The sequence below is a fragment of the Sturnira hondurensis genome, unplaced genomic scaffold (assembly GCF_014824575.4).
Source record: "Sturnira hondurensis isolate 20B ecotype Veracruz unplaced genomic scaffold, ASM1482457v3 Scaffold0014302, whole genome shotgun sequence".
Taxonomy (NCBI): domain Eukaryota; kingdom Metazoa; phylum Chordata; class Mammalia; order Chiroptera; family Phyllostomidae; genus Sturnira; species Sturnira hondurensis.
The window spans coordinates 7410782-7431724 of NW_028086933.1; the positions used below are offsets into that span (position 1 = coordinate 7410782).

General features: G+C 41.6%; 1 protein-coding gene across 7 annotated transcripts in view; it reads left to right on the forward strand.

The window, feature by feature from the left end:
- Window positions 1-20943, forward strand: part of FAM13C (family with sequence similarity 13 member C) — a 126538-nt gene that overhangs the window by 94439 nt on the left and 11156 nt on the right. For all 7 annotated transcript variants that reach the window (XM_037062747.1, XM_037062740.1, XM_037062741.1 and 4 more), the window contains 4 exons: window positions 8843-9053; window positions 10388-10523; window positions 16842-16923; window positions 18320-18531. In XM_037062747.1, coding sequence (XP_036918642.1) covers window positions 8843-9053; window positions 10388-10523; window positions 16842-16923; window positions 18320-18531 — 641 coding nt within the window. The remainder of the gene's footprint in view (window positions 1-8842; window positions 9054-10387; window positions 10524-16841; window positions 16924-18319; window positions 18532-20943) is intronic.

Here is a 20943-nt window from a genome sequence, read left to right on the forward strand (position 1 = left end):
ACTTCTTACAACTTTATATGAAACTACAATGATCTCTGTAAAAATTGAATAAGTACCTAAAAATATTGGCCTGGGTGTTTTATAGAATAATTACAAAGTGAATTACATTTGTTGGATTGTTTTCCAAACTCTTCCTAGAGATGTTCACTGTTTTCTTGACCTTTTTGTCATATCTGTGTATTCTGCAAAAACTTCAAAGGAATCTCATCTCCTACCAAACTAATAGTTTAATGCTTATTATCTTTTAAAAGTAGATATGTTAGTTTTCTCCAGCTGTGTTGGCTGCTGGCCCGTAGGAAAGGTCATCTGCTCCTATTAAGCCTCCTCATGGTCTGAGGCCTTTGTGTGTGGTTGCTTAGCATTTTCCTCTTTGAAATACATCAACATCATCTGCAAACTCAGGCTTATGACTCAACTTCCTCTTCGGTGTTATTTCTGAAATGTAAAATAAGATTAATTCAGGATCCATTTGCTAGTATTAGTACTGACATGTTGGTCATAAAGATACTAATTCATCCCTGCTCTTTGCTGCGTGTTGTTAAGTAGATTCTGTATCCATTACAAAACATTTAGCCCCATCATCATTTGGTTTTGTTTTTAAACAAATTTTTATACAAAAAACATGCCATAGATCTCTTGAAAGCCCAAGTAAAGTATATTCTTTGGTTCTGCCTTATCCAGAAACATAGTTCTTTGCAGAATTTGATGCATTAGTTGGGTGATATTGGACAGGTTATTTGATCTGTTTCAGTTTCCTTTTCTTTACAATGGGAAAAAAGATAGTATCTATTTCTCAGGACTGCTGTGAGAATGATGTAGCTAAATGTGTATGAGGCTCTTAAAATAATCCCCATGGTAAATGCTCAATAAATATCAGCTATCATTATTTTAAAAGCTGGGTGTTTTTGCAATATTCAGACTTTATGTTGCCTTTCCTCCAGTTGATACTCCTTACATCCATCTTTAAAAATCTCATCTATCATAATGTCCAACTACTGTCAAGGTGTCTATATGCCGTTAATACTGTTTACTCCCTATGTCCCCTCTAGAGTCTTGCATATGATTGACATTGTACTAATTCCCTTAAGCAAAAGGTATTTATAACAGCAATAATCTATACAGCTGATGGCTGAATAATTACCTCCTATTACAGTTGAAACTACATCCATTACCATAAAATCTATCCTGTGCTAAAACTATGACATAACTTGGCTGGCAAAGATCTTTACTATTAACAAATTTTTCCCTGATGGTTTTACAATCATCTTCGTAGTCTCTGAAAGAGGGAGCTTCATATAAACTGCTTGTTTTCCAAGCAAAAGTACTTTTAAATGATTTCAAAATTCATAGGTGACAATATAATTCTCCAAAGCTGTTTCTATAACTGCCTTATTGGGAAGGAATAAGCCAGTCCTACAGCTGAAACTTCCAGGCGATTACCTTTAAAAAATTAAATTCACTTTTTAAGGCAGGCCAAGAATTGTGGTAATGTGTATGTTTCCATCTTCCTCATACAACTCTTTAGAAATGAGGATTCTGAGTTTGACAAGGTTTGCCTGGCCAAGGACCAAACAGCAGTGAGCAAGTGGCATCTCAGACCAAGCCTGGGGCTCCGATTCAGCAGCCTGGGCTGTTAACAAACAGGCTTATAGCTGTGCTATTTTCTTTAACTAATAGATTTTATTTTTAAGAACAGTTTTAGGCTTTTCAAATGCTGAGCAGGCAGTGCAGAGAGTTGTCACATGCTCATGTCCCCCTGCACATGGTTCCCACATGTTCTATAGCCATTTTAAACCTTTCTTTCTGGTTATTCACCCTTCCATGCTTATGAAGAACACAGTGTGGAGGTGACCAGATGGAACACCTAGATAGATGCTTGGTGTTGGACACTCCTCCAGCCACCCCCTACCCCTGCCCTGCTGGTCCATGGTGCACAACCGCTCCTGCCTCTTCCAACTCCCCAACACTCTTACTTTTCTGTGCCTGTCTCTATCGAGACTGGGGTTATGGTTTCTTCTGACTAATTGTTTCTAACTGAAGTTGGACCCTAGGAAAGATTCAGCCCCCACTGAAGGCTGGAACTTTTTTCATTAGTTTTTCTGCTTGCTTTGTGTGTTTAATTTTCCTTCTGCAAAGTACATCAACTCATAAATGAAAACTTTCTTTTGAAAATGGCTCTTGTTATCTTAACAGCACAAATTTATCACTGTACCCCTGAAGCAATCGGTGGTGCATGAATCAACTAGAAGACCTGAGGAGGCTGAAAAGTATCAGCATCCTAGCACCCCTCTTTCTCTGTATGTCCTCCATGAGGGTACTTCAGAATTTTGGGTGCTGTTGGCAGTGATGCTTGGTCTTTTCCCAGCCCCATTGCTCAGGCAGAGCTCTGTCACCTGAGCATGTGGCTCCATTTTTGTGAAACAGGAGCAAAAAAAAAAAAACAAAAAACCCAGTTTTTTTTTTCAGAGATCAGACAGTATTCATTGGCCCTTTCCCTTGGGTGTTTCTCAACTGTTCTTTGACATTGTGCATAGAGGCAGAGGCATAATCAGAGGAAGCTGAAAAGATGTATCTAGTCACTTGGTAGGTTTCCCTAGAAGGTTATTTCTTCTTTCCTCCCCAAATTAGGCATTTGGTTTGGTGCCATATAGAAACTGCCACTAAAAGTATGAATTATCCCTGCTTGAGATGTTCTACAAAACAATGCAAAGAATGGACTTCTTCCCTAGTCCAGGAGCGCTCACACGTGCCCTCAGTGTGAGTCACGTTCCCACAGCCCACAGTATGGTTCTGATTTAGGGTAAAGGCACGACTGTCTGAAGACCTCAGTCTTCCGAAGGCAAGAAGTTCATTCCACCGCACGTTTCCTCAGGGCGAACTTGGCCCTCCTCACCCTGCCTCACCTTTCTTCTCAGTCACCCCACCACCATGGTGTCTGTTTTTCTTCTTCCCCCACAGAGTTCTGGCTGCTTCTCTTCCTCAGACTATTTATACCTCCCAAAATTATATTGTAAACAATATGCAATGCAAATAACAATATAATTTTTCTTTGGTCCTTTGGAGGTTATTTATTCCTTAGTCTTACTATCGAGACAGTGAAAATACTAAAAAGGAAATTTGTCTTTTATGAAAGTGTATATGTTATTACTAGATTTTTTAAATAATCAGTTAGAATGTACCTGAAAATTTATGTATTTATCTATTTCTGCAATTAAAATGTTATGTTTACTTGGTAAAAAGTGCTGTATTTGTTGGGTGTAATAGCAGTAGTGCATGAAAAAAATATTCCAAAACTATTCCCCTACAATTCTCTAGGAAACAGGAGTAATTGGATTAAATTTATCTTCAGAACTACTCAAAACCCCAAAACCTGGATCTGTATTTACTGATGGAAATTGAATTACAAGATTACAACCAAAATTGCAGAGGCAAGGAACAAGTTTAAATATGAACCAAGGCTTCTTGATCCATGAAGTTTTCTGGTTTTCAGGAGGGATTTCGGAATTTCTCATTGCTCAATGAACCCAGTGCCCTAATCTATTGACTGGTTAATGTTAATTAAGGTCAGTACATGGGCTCTTTCAAAATGAAAATGAGGCTCACTGCCCCCACCTCACTCTAGAAGTGGGTTTTGAGGAAGTGCATGCTGACCTTGAACCTGGGAAAGCTCTGTCTCCCGAGTTTCCTACCTACACATTCAGGGCCTACTGGGCATCTCACCTGGATAACCCCAAAGGCCTCTTAAAGCATCCATAACTGAACTCATCTTTCCCTCCCTTAGCAGGCTCCCCTCCTGAATTCACTACCTAGAGAAAAGATACCACCACAAAACACAAAACAACAATTAACATTTATGGATAGTAGATTATGCCCTCTTCCCCAGGCACTGTTCTAAGCACTTAAGATTTCCTTATCTATTAAAATCTTCCTAAAATTTATAAGGTAGATACTGTTATCATTCTTACCTGAAATAAGACTTGGCATACAGTAGATGGTCAATGAACATTTGTTGAGTGAATGAATTCCCATTATACTGATGGGAAAACTGTGATTGAAAACAATTGAGTAATATGTCCCAAGTCACACAGAGGATGAAACTAGGATTTGAATCTAGGTAATTTTTGAACCTATAGGCTATGCTTTTATCTGGGATGGCAAACTACCTCCTGGGCTCTGCAAGGTGCCTGTCATAAAGCCCAGCCCTGCTTCCAGAGTGACAAATTTCCTACTGCGGCAGCTCCCTGGTGTTTCTGGTGGCTGTCCACAGAAGCTGGCACAGAGAAGCCAGCCTCCCACCACTCAGGAACCAGGTCAGCCTCACTAACCCGGAATCCCTCTTCAACTGCCCTCATCCCTACCTGCTTATCCTAACCTCAGAGGTAGCCTCTCCTCGCCGTGCAGTCTCTGAACAAGAAAGCTCTCTAGTTTCCCCAGGCGTGCTTATTGGGATGACTTTAGGCTTACCTGTGTTCTCTTTTGTGACCTCGCAGCTAACACCTAGTGCCTGTAGGCACTCAGATTCAGCATACTGTAAACCCAAATCATTGTATTTGCACCAGATGTTTGGGGGTTATTTCTTTTGTTTCCATGGCCCCCTTTTTGTGAGGCTGGCTGAAAATTCTGATGCTTAAGCCTCATGAGAATCATGCTTTTGGCTCACTTGGCTTGTAAAACCAACAAAGGCTGGCATTTGGCATTTTGGAATGCTACCTGGGAACCCACCATGATGAGCAAACCCAAGAGGACAAATTAACAAACCCACCAGGCTATGCCTAATTTATTGCTCAGTTAGATCTCAGCAGTCCATCTGAAATGGTTGCAGGTAGAGGTTTACTTAAATTTTGAACGACTTCAAAAATTCACATTAGAAAAAGATATTTTTAAATCTGACTGGCTCACGTAACAGCTGTAATACAGCGTCTGGTTCTGCCTGGGGTTGCAGCCAGACCAGCCTTGCTCTCTGGGCCTTCACACACTAACGATGAGTATTTGTCTTCTCTACATTCCCTATTGCTCAGTGAGCCGGCTGCTGGAAACGCTCTTTGGCTCTGGGGTCGGGGCGTGGAGTCTTCTGCCGCAGGCACTAGCCACACCCTCCCTGAGTGGAGTCAATGCAGGCACACCACTTTCCCTACTGAATTTAAAATGAAGATCATAGTGCTGCTAGCCTCACGTGGTTGTTAGGAAGATTAAACATATGCAAAAACTCTTATGACAAGTTCAAGGACATAGGGAGTCACTCCATAACTATTATTTATGGTTGTTATTCTTATAAACAAGCACTGGCACTGCGGACAATATGCTGAGGGGCACGTCAGCTCTCATTTCAAATATTATCTCCATAGGGTCTCCTAGTGTAGTTGTTGTTCAATAAGTTGTTGTTCAGCTTTCTTACTTTGATGATAATTAATTATTAAAATGATGGCTCTCATGGTTATTTTATTTTCAGCATTTTCCATGCCTTATCTCAGTGTTTCGCCAAATGCATGTGCTATATAAAAGATGCATGGATGAACAGTGTTAGTTTTAATAGGAATTTATTTTCTATTATGTGTATTAGTGGGAAACAATGTGACTAGCATATCAAATTCATGATTTCTTGGCTGTCATGGCTTAGGGTGAAACTGAAATTTTAAAGAGCTGTAGGTTGAAATAAATCTGTCTAAAACACATAGTAAATATATAACTTTATACATATATGCATATATATAATCTGTACTTTGATATACATATATAGTTAAAAGGGTTTGAAGATAGAATAAAAATCTGTGGAAGATAGTTTTATTTCATTTAATTTGCACTTAGTCTTATGAAACAGGCACCACTATTCTCCTCACTTTACAGGTGTAAGAACTGAGGTTTTTAAGGGTCTAGTACTTGTGATGTCTGTCTTAACAAGAGGTAGGCCGGGATTCAAACTCGCCATCTTTGCTGTCTGCTGTGCCACCTCCAGGGTTGTCTCTCACTTCTTTTCTCAGGAAAGCTTATTTTCTTTCTAAAAAGTTTTAACATTAACTTTTATTGCTTTTCCTTCCAATAAAATTGAGACTTACTTGTTATAGAAATGTCAAAAAATACAAAGAAGGAAAAAGAAGTAAAGCATTTTTTGTTGTTATAAGAACACTTATGTGAGATCCACGCCTCTAACATCTTTAACCGTACACTACAGTATTGTCAACTACAGGCAAGAGGCACAGCAGACCTTTCCCTTTTCTACCACGGCCCTGCACGAGGGGCTAATCAAGGACTCTGAGAGTGGTCTGAGAACCCACAGGAGCCCCGTGAGAGGGGGCAGGCCTGCATAGACTCCTAGTTCCTAGACCGTTTTCTCTAGACCACAATGCACTGTACGCCGGGCCCTGGCAAGCTGTTCCTTCCTTTGGAAGAAAAAGTAATGTGTCCCCAGAGAACCATCAGAGGCCATCCAAGTTAATACTGCCATAAGTAAGCGTCTCCCTGCTGGGGAGCAGGGCCTGTAAGTGCCGGCTGGCCCGGGCTCTGTTCCCAGGGTGGCAGCGGTGATGGCTGGCTCTGCAGCGGCACAGGCCCTTCTGGAACAAGGAGCTCAGCAATTCTGTCTGCACAGATGCGCACACCTCGACAGGCACCAGCTGATTTAATGAAGCCCTTTTCAACCCGAATGCTGAGTTTGGGCAAAGATCTGGGGCACTACCAAATTATGAGTTTTTGACTCTTTGTTGGGTTTCAACGGGTCACTTTGAAATCTTTCTGGCTCACTGCTTCCCTCAGTGGCGAGTTGGAGGGAGAGGGGCCCGGACGTTAATTAAAGCAGCACGGGTAAATTATTAGAGTACCAGAGGAAACAGACACCATGTAAATTACAGTTACTGTTGTAGTGCAGTTAAAAAAGAGCTGTTCGCCATAATCTGATTCTTGGAAGTTACATTTTAGGACTCCGGGTTTCAGAAGCTGAGCCTTTTTCTTACCTCTACTTCAGTCTGTGGTGGGGAACTCGAGTGCCTTCGTTTGGGTATTTCAAAACAGCAGCAGGGACTCCTGTCTGTTTTGACTTTGGGTCCACAGCAGAGATAAAAGGTCGAAGGCATCAGGCCTTTCCCGCTTCAACAAAAATGTTCCAGTCCCAGGATCTTGCTAAAGATTCCTTTCTTCCCCATCATTATTATCACAAGATACTGCCCAGAAGCAGGTAATATGAATAAAACATATTTCTTATTAGATGCTCTAAGCCTGTTGGTTTAAGAAAAGGGTTTGATAAGGAACGTTTATGTCTCCTAGTAGGTTTTGAAGGTGATTTTTAGTGCACGCTGTTATTTTTTGGTTAGTAACTCTCCTGTTACACCCCAGGGCTCCTGCTACTGCTGCGCTGTTTTCTGGGTAAATTATTCTGAGCAAGCACACTGCCTGTGGTGAGTTGTGTCAGTCACAGCAGCACGCCTTGCCTGTAGGTCCAGGCCCTGGCATTCTTCTAGCTCCAACTCCTCCCCAGCTCTCGTCCTGTCCAGCCTCAGCCACCGACACAGAAGTGCTGTCAGTGAGTTTCAAAAGTGCAGCAGGAGGTGTTATCCACCCTCTCGGTCTTGCCATCCAACCGGGAAGAAGCCAAGTGAGAACACACTAATCAGACCTTTGATGCTACACAAAGCAAATTGCATTTCAAGCTTTAGAGAACACGGAGTCATTCTAAACCTGATTAGGATTCATCTGGTACCACATTGGGATCAATGTTTACTTTGGAAAAGTGGATTGTCATTATTTTCAGTTTCTGTTTATTCACCCAGAAAATTTTTGTTTTCCTCTTCTCTGGGATAGTAGGTGTAAGAGAAGGGCTTGGTTGTCCTGACTTGTTTGCTGGGCAGAACCGAGAAGGAGTTTGTTTCGGCTGCTTCTTGAATAATTCTGTACCGAGGCCCATGATGGACTGACTCTCACCCTGGCCACCCTGACGCAGTGCCCTAATGCTCCTCATTGTGCTTGTCCTCAATTCTGTAGCTGGCATGGGGTGCCCACTCTGGACTGACCCCAGCATGGGGAGCTCATGAGCTCATTTAAAAAAGGAACGAATGACCACACTGAGAATTTAGGCCCAGGGCTGCCTAAGCAGAGGGTTTGGAGCAGGTTTTGTTCTTGTTTTGTATTTTTGTCCAAAATACAACGCTATATGAAATTTTGGAGAAGAAACAGAATCATTCTGAATGTTAACATGCTTTGTAGTTGCTATGTATTATAGTTTCTTTTGATTTTTTAGTGTATTTTTTGTATACCTAAATCTATGCTTTTTTATATTAGAAGAATCATTCCTGTTTTGTTTTGAAATCTGTGCTTTGAATTTAGCATATTTTGAACACCATTCCATGTTGCTAAGCATAGTCCTGTGTCATTTTTAATGACTGCTGAATGATTTCCCGCCTGGGGACTCCTCGCCCCCTCTCTCGTTTTCTCCTCTCTTCCTTCACTGGAAATTGTATTGTCCCTTTTCTTCTTCAGAACCTATCATCTTTTGTTCCAGCTTCATGTTATTGTTGTCCTAATCTCACTAAACATTTTGTAATTCACCCTTCAATGTTTAAAAATAATATGAAATAAAGAGAAGATGTTTGTAGTTGTGGGCTACGCTGACCCTATCACTGACACCAAAATAATTTGTGTTTCCATTTCTTTGTTGTTGATGGCTTTGTAATATTTTTTTTCTCATGGTTCTGTGAAAACAAACGTGACAGTATTTGGAAAGCCTTTCATATCTCCAGAAGGAGGAAATGACAAAGAGGCAGGATAATGAATGTTGACGATTCTTATTTCAGAATGGGACAGTCTCGAGGCCTCTGTCACGTCTGAACCCTTATGGTTGCTCTCGTTTCCTCAGACCCTGTGCTGGTCTACAGAGACGGACAGAACGAAGCAGACAGTGCCCCGGAAGACCCGCCGTCTTTTGGGACCAGCCGGCTGCTCTATCACATCACTGATGGTGACAACCCGCTGCTGTCCCCTCGCTGCTCCATCTTCAGCCAAAGCCAGAGATTCAACTTAGACCCCGAATCAGCCCCTTCTCCACCCAGCACTCAGCAGTTTATGATGTAAGAAAACCTTGTTTTGTTATTTTCATTTTATATAGTTTTTTTTAAGAACTACATTTACAAACTACAGTGAAGTGTGTCTGAAATAGTGCAAACGTGCCTAACAAATGCAACTGGGACACCTGAACAATAAATGGCCAAAATTGGTGTATTCTCGAAGTGGGAATGCTGTTTGTAGCTTTCTTATGGCAGGAGAAAATGCTCACAAGATACTGGCCACCACCCCAGAGCTTGCATGACTGAATATTTTTGGTGAAATGCCCAGATACTTAAATATATGTGTGTGCAAATAGTAGGAGTATCATTCTTTTTTTTAAAGATTTTATTTATTTATCTTTAGAGGGGAAGGGAAGGAGAGGGGAGAGAAATATTAATGTATGGTTGCCTCTCGTGAGTCCCCCGCTGGGAACTGGCCTGCAACCTGGGCATGTGCCCTGACTGGGAATCGAACCGCAATCCTCTGGTTCGAAGGCCTGTGCTCAATACACTGAGCTACACGAGCCAGGGTAGGAGTATCATTCTTAATGAGTTCAATATTCTTCCCACATCCAACAGTGGCTTCAGTGGATGAACTGTAGCAATGCTTAGTTGTCCATCTTTATTTCTTCTTAGATTCTAGAAAAGTGGGAGCTTAGAATAGCTGCCTCCCCAAGAAAAAATGTGGAACTATGTGTTCTCTCCTCTTTTTAAGTTCCACAAATAATTTTGATTCATAGCTAAAATGAGAGTCCTTGGCTAAAACACATTCAGGAAAAATCTCTAGTATCTCCTTAATAATTTCAGCTGCTATTCGTGAGTTTATTCAAACCTGAGTTCATGGGCTATACACTGATAGGCTTGAGAGAGTTAGCGAATTATCGCTCTTGGAAAGTGTGTGCTATGTGAGAGGGTGGATGCATTTTCTGGAGAAGAGGCCCATTCCATTCATCAGATGCACAAAGGCTCTGTATGTCAGGAAAAGTTAACTACTCATCTAAATCTTCCTTGAAAATGTTAGTAGGTGTGGTTCATGTGCTCTCCCGGGGATCATGCTACAACAGGGCTGTCTCCTTTTAGACTTAAATCGGTTTCCTCCAAGCTTTCGGAAATGTGTTTCCTGGATTGATATTCTGACATTTGTTCACTGAAGTCCCCGATGACATTTGCCCATAATGGTGTGCGGTGATCAGGGGTCTCCATTAATGAGCAAATGCGACTATGGTAGACTCATCAAATGATGCACTGCCCCTTGGACCGCTCTGGTTACCCAGGAAGCTTGGTTTGTAGAGTAGCAGCAGCATTTACTGGAAGACCATTGTTTTCGGTCATTCTCTCCCTCCCTGCAATCGTGGCAGGCCCCGGAGTTCTTCCCGGAGTGGTTGTGGGAGCAAGGAGCCGCAGACCATTGCCCAGCTCACCAAGCACATCCAGAGCCTCAAGCGGAAAATCCGGAAATTTGAAGAAAAATTTGAACAAGAAAAGAAATACCGGGTAAGGACTGTGGGGTTTAAAATACGATCGTGGACTGTGTCAAGAAATACATTGGCTCTCCCTTTTTGAGTACTCCTCTGCATCAGAGACAGGTCCATTTCCATTGGCCAACCCACTGGAGATTGAGTGAGTGCCCGTCTTGGGTCTGTCTTGTTTTCACACACTACAAGCCACCATCTCCTAGGATGTGTCCTAACAATTAATTACAACTCTATTTCCAAACTGGTGTGATTATTGATCCCCCTCCTCCTTTTCTCCTCTAAGGAACCCCGCTATCACTAGTGTTCCTAAAACTTAAATTTTGAAAAGCTTTTGAATTATGTTCTTATTTTTCTTTAACCTTCCCATCTGCATTTTCATAAGAACCCATTAACGACCCAAAGGACAGAATCTCTAATGGTAGAATGAATGAGGGAGAGAGTTTTCTTTGACATTAAAGTACTTCCTGGTTGACGGATGGGGCACCTCTCAAGTGACATCTGTTCGGGCCACTCATGGAAACACACCCCAACTCCCTCTTTCCCGTCAGAGAGACACTGGCTTCGCGATGGTGCCACAGTGTTGTAATCATGAGCCCTTTCTTACATAAGAAATGGTAAAGTCAGAGGTAAGTGTCTTGATAGCCAAGGCTGGTTTTATTTATTTTCTTTGGTGGTGACCATGTCATAGGGAAAAATAACATTTGTGTGGAACTGCACAAAGATATTGGGTCTTTGGCAGAGGGCCCAGAACAGCTTGTTGTTAGAATAAAAGAGAACAGGGAATAATGCCTCATACATCCTGAAATATTTAAAGGCTCACTGAGCACTTGGTAGGGGGGGTAATCGGCAGGTCCCTGTGAGTGTAGGGTGTTCTGGGAGGGAGGCGAGAGCTGGTAATGAACCACTCTCCTGTTCTATCTTGTATTTCCCACGGTGGTTTTATATTTACTAAAGGCATGGCCTGTAGCTTTGCAAAATGGGGGAAAAATCAGATTGACTTTCAGGACAGCCTAACTCAGTATGTTAAAGATTATTCTCTTCTTTGAAATCAGGGAGTCACAGCTATGTACTATTTTCTTTATAGAGCAGAGGGGCGCGCTGCAGCCTGGGGGTACAGGTAAGGCCAGTGAGGCCCAGGAAGGCTTATAACTTGCCTAAGGTAGTTTTGTTTTGTCAGTACAGGCTGGGGTGGTAGATTAAGTCTGAGTAAATTTCACAATAAAGGAGTGGGAGTAAAATTCATGAGCATCCATGGTTTGGAGCTCCAGGTATTCTAGAGACACTGACTTTCCCTGTTTGCTGTGAGGATGTTATTGGATCTGCGAGGCCCTTGTGTTGGAAATGGTTGAGTGACAAGTACAGGCTCTGTTCCCAGGGCCTGTTAACTGTGCTCACCTGGCAATTCTTGAATCAGGCTGACTTGGATTTAAGTCTAGCACAGCCACATAGGAACTTGTGACTTTGGATTTGTTTCTTTGCCTTTCTGAGTCTTAGTTTCCCCATCTGTTTAGCAGAATTAATATCAGTAGTGACTTCAGAAGTGTGTGAGTGTTCAATAAGAGAGTACACACCTAAAGCTTATTACAGTGTTTAGCACAAAAGAAGTGAGTGGCGGTGGGTGTTACCAACTTCCGAATGTATTGAAGTGATATCTGAACAGGCTAAACCTTGGCAGCCCCTGCTTGTCAGAAATGGAAGGAGCATTGTACACATTAGATCCCCACTTTTCTCCATTCGACCACAGCCCTGTGGCTTTTTCTTAACTATAACTATCTAGAACCTGCCTATTTTAAAAGAGAATTTCTCCTAGCACCCCCTGCTTTGTCTAGAGAAGCTTTAGAAGCAGAGCGGACACATGTCCACACACTCAAACACTCACACATGCAGATGGATGATCCAGGGGCAGCAGGGTCAGGAGGCTTCACGGTCACCCCCGCTTCAATGTCTAGTCTTTGGAGTAATCAGAACCTGCCATGTATCAGGAAACAGGGCTTCTTCTCCCTTTTCCTGTCAGGATGCCAGGCTGGGCTTAGAGGTTTGACATTGTCAGTGGTCTTCCATTGGTTGCTATGCCTGAGGCTTTCCTTCCTGGAAGCCTGACCATGGAAAGAATAGCTCTCGCTGCTAATTTTTCAGTCTGACCTCCTGCTGGTCCTCTGTGCTAGCTAGTCTGGTGCCATGGTGTAACTTACATCTTCCTCTCTCTGTCGGGCATAACTGTTTCACATTCTTATACAAAATTGTGTTTATTCCTGGCAACTGATTTAATATTAAACTGTCATGAAACTCATAGACTCAGGACAGGCTGCTTTAGCCAGATGACCATTTTCATAGGAGCTAGAGAAATTAGAACTAGAAGGGCTCAGCTGTTTTTTTTTTTTGTTGTTGTTGTTATTTGGAAATTGAGAAATTGAGGCCCAGAGAAGGGCAATGACTTCCCCAGCATCACACGGCAAAGGCTTGATCTAGCCAAGACAACAACTCAGACATTTTCACTCCTAATCCAGAAATCTTTCTAATGTGTCTTTTGAACTGTCATTAGCAGACCACAATTCTAATCCAGGGGTATGCTTAGTAAGGGACTCTGGAGACCCATTATAATTTCCCTGAACAAAATTGACACTATATAATTTCTCAGTATATGGCCCTTGGGGGTCTTTTAAATTAAAATTATTCAGGCCAAAAGTTATCACCATACCTGACATCAAACTATATTACAAGTCCACTGTAATCAAAACAGTCTGGTACTATCATAAGAACAGACACATAGATAAATGTAACAGAATAGAGAGCCCAGAAATAAATCCAAATCTCTATGGCCAATTAATATTCAACAAAGGAGACAGAGCATAAAATGGAATAAAAATAGCCTCTTCAACAAATGGTGTTGGGAGATCTGGACAGCTACATGCAAAACAATGTAACTCAATCACCAACTCACACCGTACATGAAAATAAACTCAAGGTGGAGAAAAGACTTAAATATAACTTGTGACACCATGAAAGTCCTACAGGAGAACAAAGACAAGAAAATCTCAGATATTCCATGAAGCAATATTTCACCAATTTGTCCCCTAGAGCAAGGGACACAAAGGAAAGAATAAACAAATGGGAGGGACTTCATCAAAATAAGGAGATTCTTCACAGCTAAAGAAAACATTAGCAAAATCAGAGGAAACCAACTGTATGGGAAAATATATTTGTCAATGGTATCTCAGACAAGGGTTTGATCTCCAAAATATATAAAGAACTCACTGTTCCACTCCAGGAAAACAAACAATTCAATTGAAAAATGGGCAAAGACCTGAACAGACACTTCTCTAAGGAGAACTTACAGAAGGCCCAGAGACATATGAAAGGATGCTCAGAATCACTAGCCATCAGAAAGATGTAAATTAAAACCACAATGAGATACCACTTCACATTGGGCAGAATGGCCATTATAAACAAATCAACAGACAACAAGTGCTGGTGAGGTTGTGGAGAAAAGAGAACCCTAGTGCACTGTTGGTGGGAATGAAGACTGGAGCAGCCACTGTGGAAAATAGTATGGGATTTCCTTGGAAAACTAAAAATGGAACTGCCCTTTGACCTGGCAAATGCCAATTATACCCTAAGAACCCCGAAATGCCAATTCAAAAGAACCTATGCACCCCAATGTTCATAGCAGCACAATTTACAATAGCTAAGTGCTGGAAGCAACCTAGGTGTCCATCAGTAAATGAGTGGATCAAAAAACTGTGGTACATTTACACAATGGAATACTATGCAGCAGAAAGAAAGAAGGGGCTCCTACCATTCATGACAGCCTGGAATTGGATAGAACTGGAGAACATTATGCTAAGTGAAATAAGCCAGTCAGCAAAAAACAAATGCCATATGATTTCACTTGTAAGTGGAACTTAATCAACAAAACAAACAGGCAAGCAAACTATAACCATAGACATTGAAATAAACAAATTGACAGTGACAAGAGGGGAAGAGGGAGGGATATAATAGGAGAAAGTAGGGGAAGGGTCATCAAAGAACATATATAAAGGACACATGGACAAAGCCAAAGGGACAAAGGATTGAATGTGGCAGGTGGGGATGGGGGGGAAGTGGTGGCGGGAAAGTGGAGAGAACTGTACATTTAGAATAATAAAAAATAAAATACAATTCTAAATTGATTATACCTTTAAAAAAGGCTGAAAGAGCCACAGCTTATATAATAAAACTTTCCATGTGATTGAAAAGCAGCTATCTTTATGAGCTTTATTTAACCTCTTTTAAAAGATTTCCCAGGAGCAGGGAAATAAAAAAAACTCATTTCTGAAAATTCCAGGCTTTAAAATATTTTGTCTGAAAATCCTGCCTTAAATTTCTTCTAAGTCCTGTTTGAGGAAGTGAAAGCTCATTTCTTTGGTAGTTATTGGCTTAGGGCATTAGATTATTTGTTTTTGTCTTTAACAGTATTTCAAACGATGGCATTAAGTATGTGGAGCATATCCAGTGAAAAAGACAGGTTCCAAAGACTCTGCTTCAGATTAGAGTGGAGAATTTTGTGAGGATTTAGAGAAATCCAATATAAAACGTTGACTGTCCATACAGCCAGATTGTTACCTAAGCCAGAGCACTAGACTCTTTAACAAGGGAGTAGCACAGGGCATCATTCTAGCAAACTGTGCCCAGGACCAGGCTAAGCTGTGCATTTCAGAGGCATGGCTCCTGTATCGCTGTCCATGGTTCTGAACCCGGCTTCCCTTGTGGAAACCGCAGTGTCCCCCTCTGAGTTTCCTGAAGAATAATAATCAAATAATCACTGTCATTTTCCTTCAGTCACCTTTTCCATCCTGATTTTAAAAGTATGGTTTTTACAGCATCCCAGAAGTGACAGAAGCATGTCCGATGTTTCACAATGAATCTAATCTCATGCACATTCGATGATCCTGTCACACAAGCACGATTTTCCCCTTTGATCTTGAGGGGAACACATTTATTTCCATATGACTCTCTCACCAAAAACTTGATGTTATGCAGATTTAGTGAATTCTTAAAGAAACATAGCAGAACCCCTAGACGTGGTCAATAACATTATACATATTTCTGGCTCTTATTATGATGCTTATGATTATGTCATCTTGAGTATTACTGATCACTTCCTTGTATATCCTCAATTCAAAGTAACTATTAATTTTCCTGAGCCTGCATTTAAGCTACCAGGGTGGCCCCAACTCCTTTAGGTCTTACTGACCCATGGGGATGGAGGCTAAATATATTTAGATATTCTTGTCTCCTAGTGTCTCTTTTCTGTAGAAAATCCACTTTTACGCTGAGAAGAAATCTAATAATCGAGATGAATTGTTTGTATTAACAGGGTCATATCCTCCTAAAGTCAAATACATATTCCCACTGCCATGCCCTAGTGTGGTTAGCTACTTGGCAGGGCATACACACCCCTGCGTATTTGTTGGTGAAGATATGTTCAGTGTTTCTTTGAAAGTCTGGTAGTAACACTGCTACCTATCAGCACTGCCTGTAATGACAGTGATAATATTTGTAATTCTAGCTAACGCATATATAGTGTTTAGCATATGCCTGGAGCTATTTTCAGTGTTTTGCATGTATTAACTACTTTGTGTCCCACACCAACCCTGTGAGGGACTAGTATTATAATTCTCATTTGATAGAAGAAACAGAAGTACAGAGACCAAGTAAGTTTCTTAAGGACAAACACATCTGATTGAGTTCCATTTTAACATTAGCCCAGTAGGATATTGAGTCTATAAACAGTGAGAAGATTGGTAGTCCGGGTACCACCCTGATACACTGATTTCTCAGACTGATTTAACATCAGGTTTTAGAGATCAAGGGGTGTCTTTTCTTGGGCTTGAAACATATGGTTGATAGGAGTTAAATCTTCCAGTATTCTCCAGGTGAGTTGTGGTCATAAGCTGCCATAGATGTGAGCACAAGCAAATAAGTAATGCTGGTTTGTATCAATGTGATCACCTACACTGATACAAAAAGTGGCCTGTCAGTGTGTGGGGTGTGGGCGGTCCAGCAGGTGCCTGACGGGTAGACTGCAGGGCGCATGGGCATGGTTAGGACTATGCAAAATAATGCTGGTAGCCACGCATGTTTAGAAACAATGTCCGCAGTGAAAAATGTGGAGGAAGCAACTCCATCAGCTGGAGTTTTAATGCCTGAATTTACCTCCCAGCTTTAGGTGTTTTGTTCCTGAACTATCTTTGTGTGTTCAGCTATTTTAAAAATTTTGTTTTTCTCTTTCTCTCTCTCTTTCCCTCCCCCTCCTTCCTTCCCTCCCTTCCACCCCCATTGTTCCCTCCCTTGGTAGCCTTCCCATGGTGACAAGACTTCTAACCCTGAAGTCCTGAAATGGATGAACGATTTGGCTAAAGGCCGTAAACAGCTCAAAGGTAAAACCATCCAAGAGTCTATTTTCTGAGGGGAAAAAGAAGCTAAAATAATGACATTAGGCTCCAGGGTATTTTTATTCTTTTCTGTACCCTCTGACCTTGTCCCCCACCTAGAATAGAGGCCCTATCTTGAAATAAAGGGCCCTGAATCACCTTCATTATGGGGTCCCATTTAATAAGCCTTTTATCAATAGACAGAGGAACTCCAGACCCCCAAGTAGGATGACTTACTTCGGCACTGAGAACATTTACATACAGGGAGCATTAACTTCCTTGGGTTATTGGATTCTTGGACGTTAGAAATAGAAGAGGCCTCCGTGGTCATTTACTCCCCATAACCGCATTGTACTGATGAGGACATTTATGTCCGGAGGGAGGGAAAGTTTATGTAGCTGGGAAGTGGTGAACAAGGTATAAACCTCAGTTCCCTGCCTCCTAATCCAGTGTTCTTCTTTCTCTCTCTCTCTGGAGATGATGGTGTGAGTGTTAATTAACTCTAAAATCCATTCTAAAAGGCTACATTTACTTAACAGTAATTTTTTTCTTCCTCTCCCTATACCCATTTCAATACTTACAGACATGGGAAGAGTTTCCAAATTTCTAGAAGTAGGGTGATTAAAGAACTAGAAAGAAATATTAATTCAGTGGTATTAAATTATAATGATTTAGCGGGTTTATGAAATATGCAGTGTTTAAACACCATGCCAGCATCTCACTAAAAACATCAAACAAAGAAAATGAGCTATGTAATTGAGAAATCAGTCTAAATAGCCTCACCCAGACGACCAATTGCCTAACACATTCTGAAATGTGGTTGCCTGAGAAGTCCCACGTGGCTTTTAAAAAATATGTAGGTTTATATAAAGCCGCATTATAATCATGGTAATTCCTGGATTTTAAGAGCTGGCATTAGATAAAATGTGACGTCCGTCAGGTGGAGACTGGCACTGCCTCTCCTTTCCCACCCCTCCTCCTCGGGCATCTCTGTGTGTAATTCCTTCCAGAAGTACTTGTTTTTCCATGTGGGCTCTTGATGACTGCAACACTTTCAAAACCTGAGTAAATGGATCTGTGTGCAGAATTTCAGCTGCTATGCTAGGAAACAGGTGAAAATTTTAGGCCCGAGTAGGACGGGTCTTCCTTGAGAACCCCTGCTCCCACACGTGATCCTCCACAAGCTCCCAGCCTCCATGGTCCCTCTGTGTTCACCTCTGATTGGAGCTCATGCTGTTAGCCCTGGCTATTAGAGCTGCACTTGCCCCATGGAAAGTCATCATCAGCACCGTTCGGCTGTCTCTACTGCCTTGGCATCAGGGGAGGGGATTCCTAAAAGTCTCTGTGCTCTTATCAGGGCCAGTGAGACCTTGCTCATGGTAATGCACGGTGTTTCTCTTAGAACTAAAACTGAAGCTATCAGAAGAACAAGGAAGTACTCCCAAAGGCCCACCTAGAGACCTGTCCTGTGAGCAACCCATGGTCCCAAGAGAGAGTGTGAAGCCAGAAGCTATGGGCCCTGAGCCAAGCTCCTCGGGAGAGGAGACTCCAGATGCTGTGTGGACGTGCTTGAAGGAGAAGAGAGAGCCGCTTCCCTCTCAGGAGGATTCTAAGGTACCTCAGCCTGTCTTCACAGGACTCATACTCCATGCAGTGCTGGTGAGATCATGGTGTTTCGACTGATTTATCAGAGCACTCTGGTACTGCGTACAAATCTTTAGGAGACTGGCTCTGAAATATCAGGCCGATGAGTTCCTGCAAGGCTATTGGCGGTGACCTGTGGGTGTTGCCAGTGATTCCAAGATAGGTTGCCATTCTGGAAGTTCTAGCACTGCCCACTGATGGGAAGCCAATGGCAAAGACACTGGGGCGTATCATATCCCTTTCTCCAGGTTCCCCTGGTAAGTTAGCGAATGGACCTCAAAGTAGGATTACGATCCCATTTTGCCATGTTTCATTAAAAATAATAAAGCAGGGATGAGTATACATAGTAAAGGAAGTAGTTTAGAACTTTATATAAGAATAGAGAGGTAGGGTTTCTCAAAAATATTAGGTAAGACATCTGAAGTTTTTAGCTTTAGACATCTTATTTTAGAAATCTCTGTGTGGCATCCAGACAGAGTTGTCAATTAGGCATTTGGATATGTGAGTCTGGAGCTCAAAGGAAAAATTTATTATGTTTTATGACAAAGAAGATGTGAGCAATTAGCATTTACCTGGTCAACCCCTCCTCATCTTACATATCTATGCTACATTTCACTTATGCCAGTGAACCTGCTCTATGATCCTTCCTGTCTCAACTGTAAGGGTGGTGTGGTTGCCCTTCATTTCTTGATTGAGAGTTGTAGCTACTCTATCATAGCTCTAACTGTGCTTTATGACATTTTGTCTCTTGTACTAGAGTTTAAACTTCTTGAATAGAAGGGCTGTCTATTGCTCATGAGTCTACAATATCTATACACAGATATTGAATAAATGTTCCCTGAGCAAATGGACAGATACATGAACAAACTAGCACATTACTTTGGAATGAAGTCTTCCTTAGGAGAATGCTGCCTTTGCCGGTTTCATTGAACATTATTTGGTCTTCATCACAAGATGGCAACATATGCCAAATCCCAAAATGCTATACCATATGCCCCTGGACTAGTCCGTTGCACTGGGACACGGGATATACAAGTGTTAATGGAAACAGGCCCTTGGCAACCCCTCACTTTATGGAATAGTTTTAGACTTTAAAAAAAAAAACAACCCATTTATAGTGTGACAAGTGAATACAAGGTTTTCATCCACTCAGCTAACTTATCCCCTCTCCTGCAAATATTCTAGACTTTTGTGATAGCCAGTGGGTAAGTGAATAACACATCTGTGATTTTCCATCCTTCAGTGCCTCTGATGGAATTTCCTACATTTTATAGTTACCTTGACCACACCTCTAAAAACAGCTTGGTCAACACCAAAGTCCTAGTGCTATGCTCTGCTCAATTGACTAGGACACTGAGGGATGAGCTTGGTGTGATAGACTCAAAGCAGAACTCAGCACTTGAATGGGCCATTTCTAACCATGCATACTTGGCAAGTAAATAATTCTCTGAGATACAACTTCCTCATTTATAAAATACGAATGATACCTACTCATGCAATTATGATGACCATAAAGGGAGAGAACCTGGTGACTGGTGGGCAGTTATTCATTGAAAAAAGATTTGAGTGCCTACTATGCATTGTAAACTATGATACATGCTGTCTATAGAAAATATGATATCGAAGTCATAGGAGGATCACTGCCCTCAGGGGGCTCATGTTCTCCTGGGGGTCTGGATACAACAACAAATAAACAACTCAGATAAAATCATTCAATGTTTTTATAAGTATTGTGCAAATTAGATTATATAATAGAAGAGGTAGATAAGGTTTGTACTTTAAACAGAGTGATTAGGAAGAACAATAGGTGACATTTAGTGAAAAAGAATTAGCAGGCTAAGAGAGCAGCAAAGAACATTCTAGTTGGGTAGAACTGCAAGTATAAAGGCCAAGTATAAAGGAAGGGCTTTGCGTCCTTGTGATTCTTAGGTCTCAGGGCTGGAGCACAGGATGGCATGAGATGAAGTCAGGAACATACCCAGGCCCATCCCAGGGGACCTCTGAGGCCATAGAAAGTACTGGGGACCTGCTGAGTGGTTGTAAGCAGGAAAGTGACTTGGTGCAATTTATTTATTTTTTATTTAATTCTTATTCAAGTACAGTTTTCTGTGGTGCGATTTACATTTAAACAAGTTTTCTGACTGCTATGTAGAGAATAAATCATAGGGGAAAAGAGTGGAAAAGGGAGGATAAAACGGTGGCTTGGACTAGCATAGTAACCTTGGAGATGAAAAGAAATAGACATATTCAAAATACATTTCGGATAAAGAAGTGAGCGGACGTGCTGAATTACTGGGCTGGAGAAAGTGAAGGAAAGGAAGCATCCAAGATGGTGTTGGGTCTTTGGGAGTGGCTGTGAAAACTCAAGAGGCTTGTCTGGGA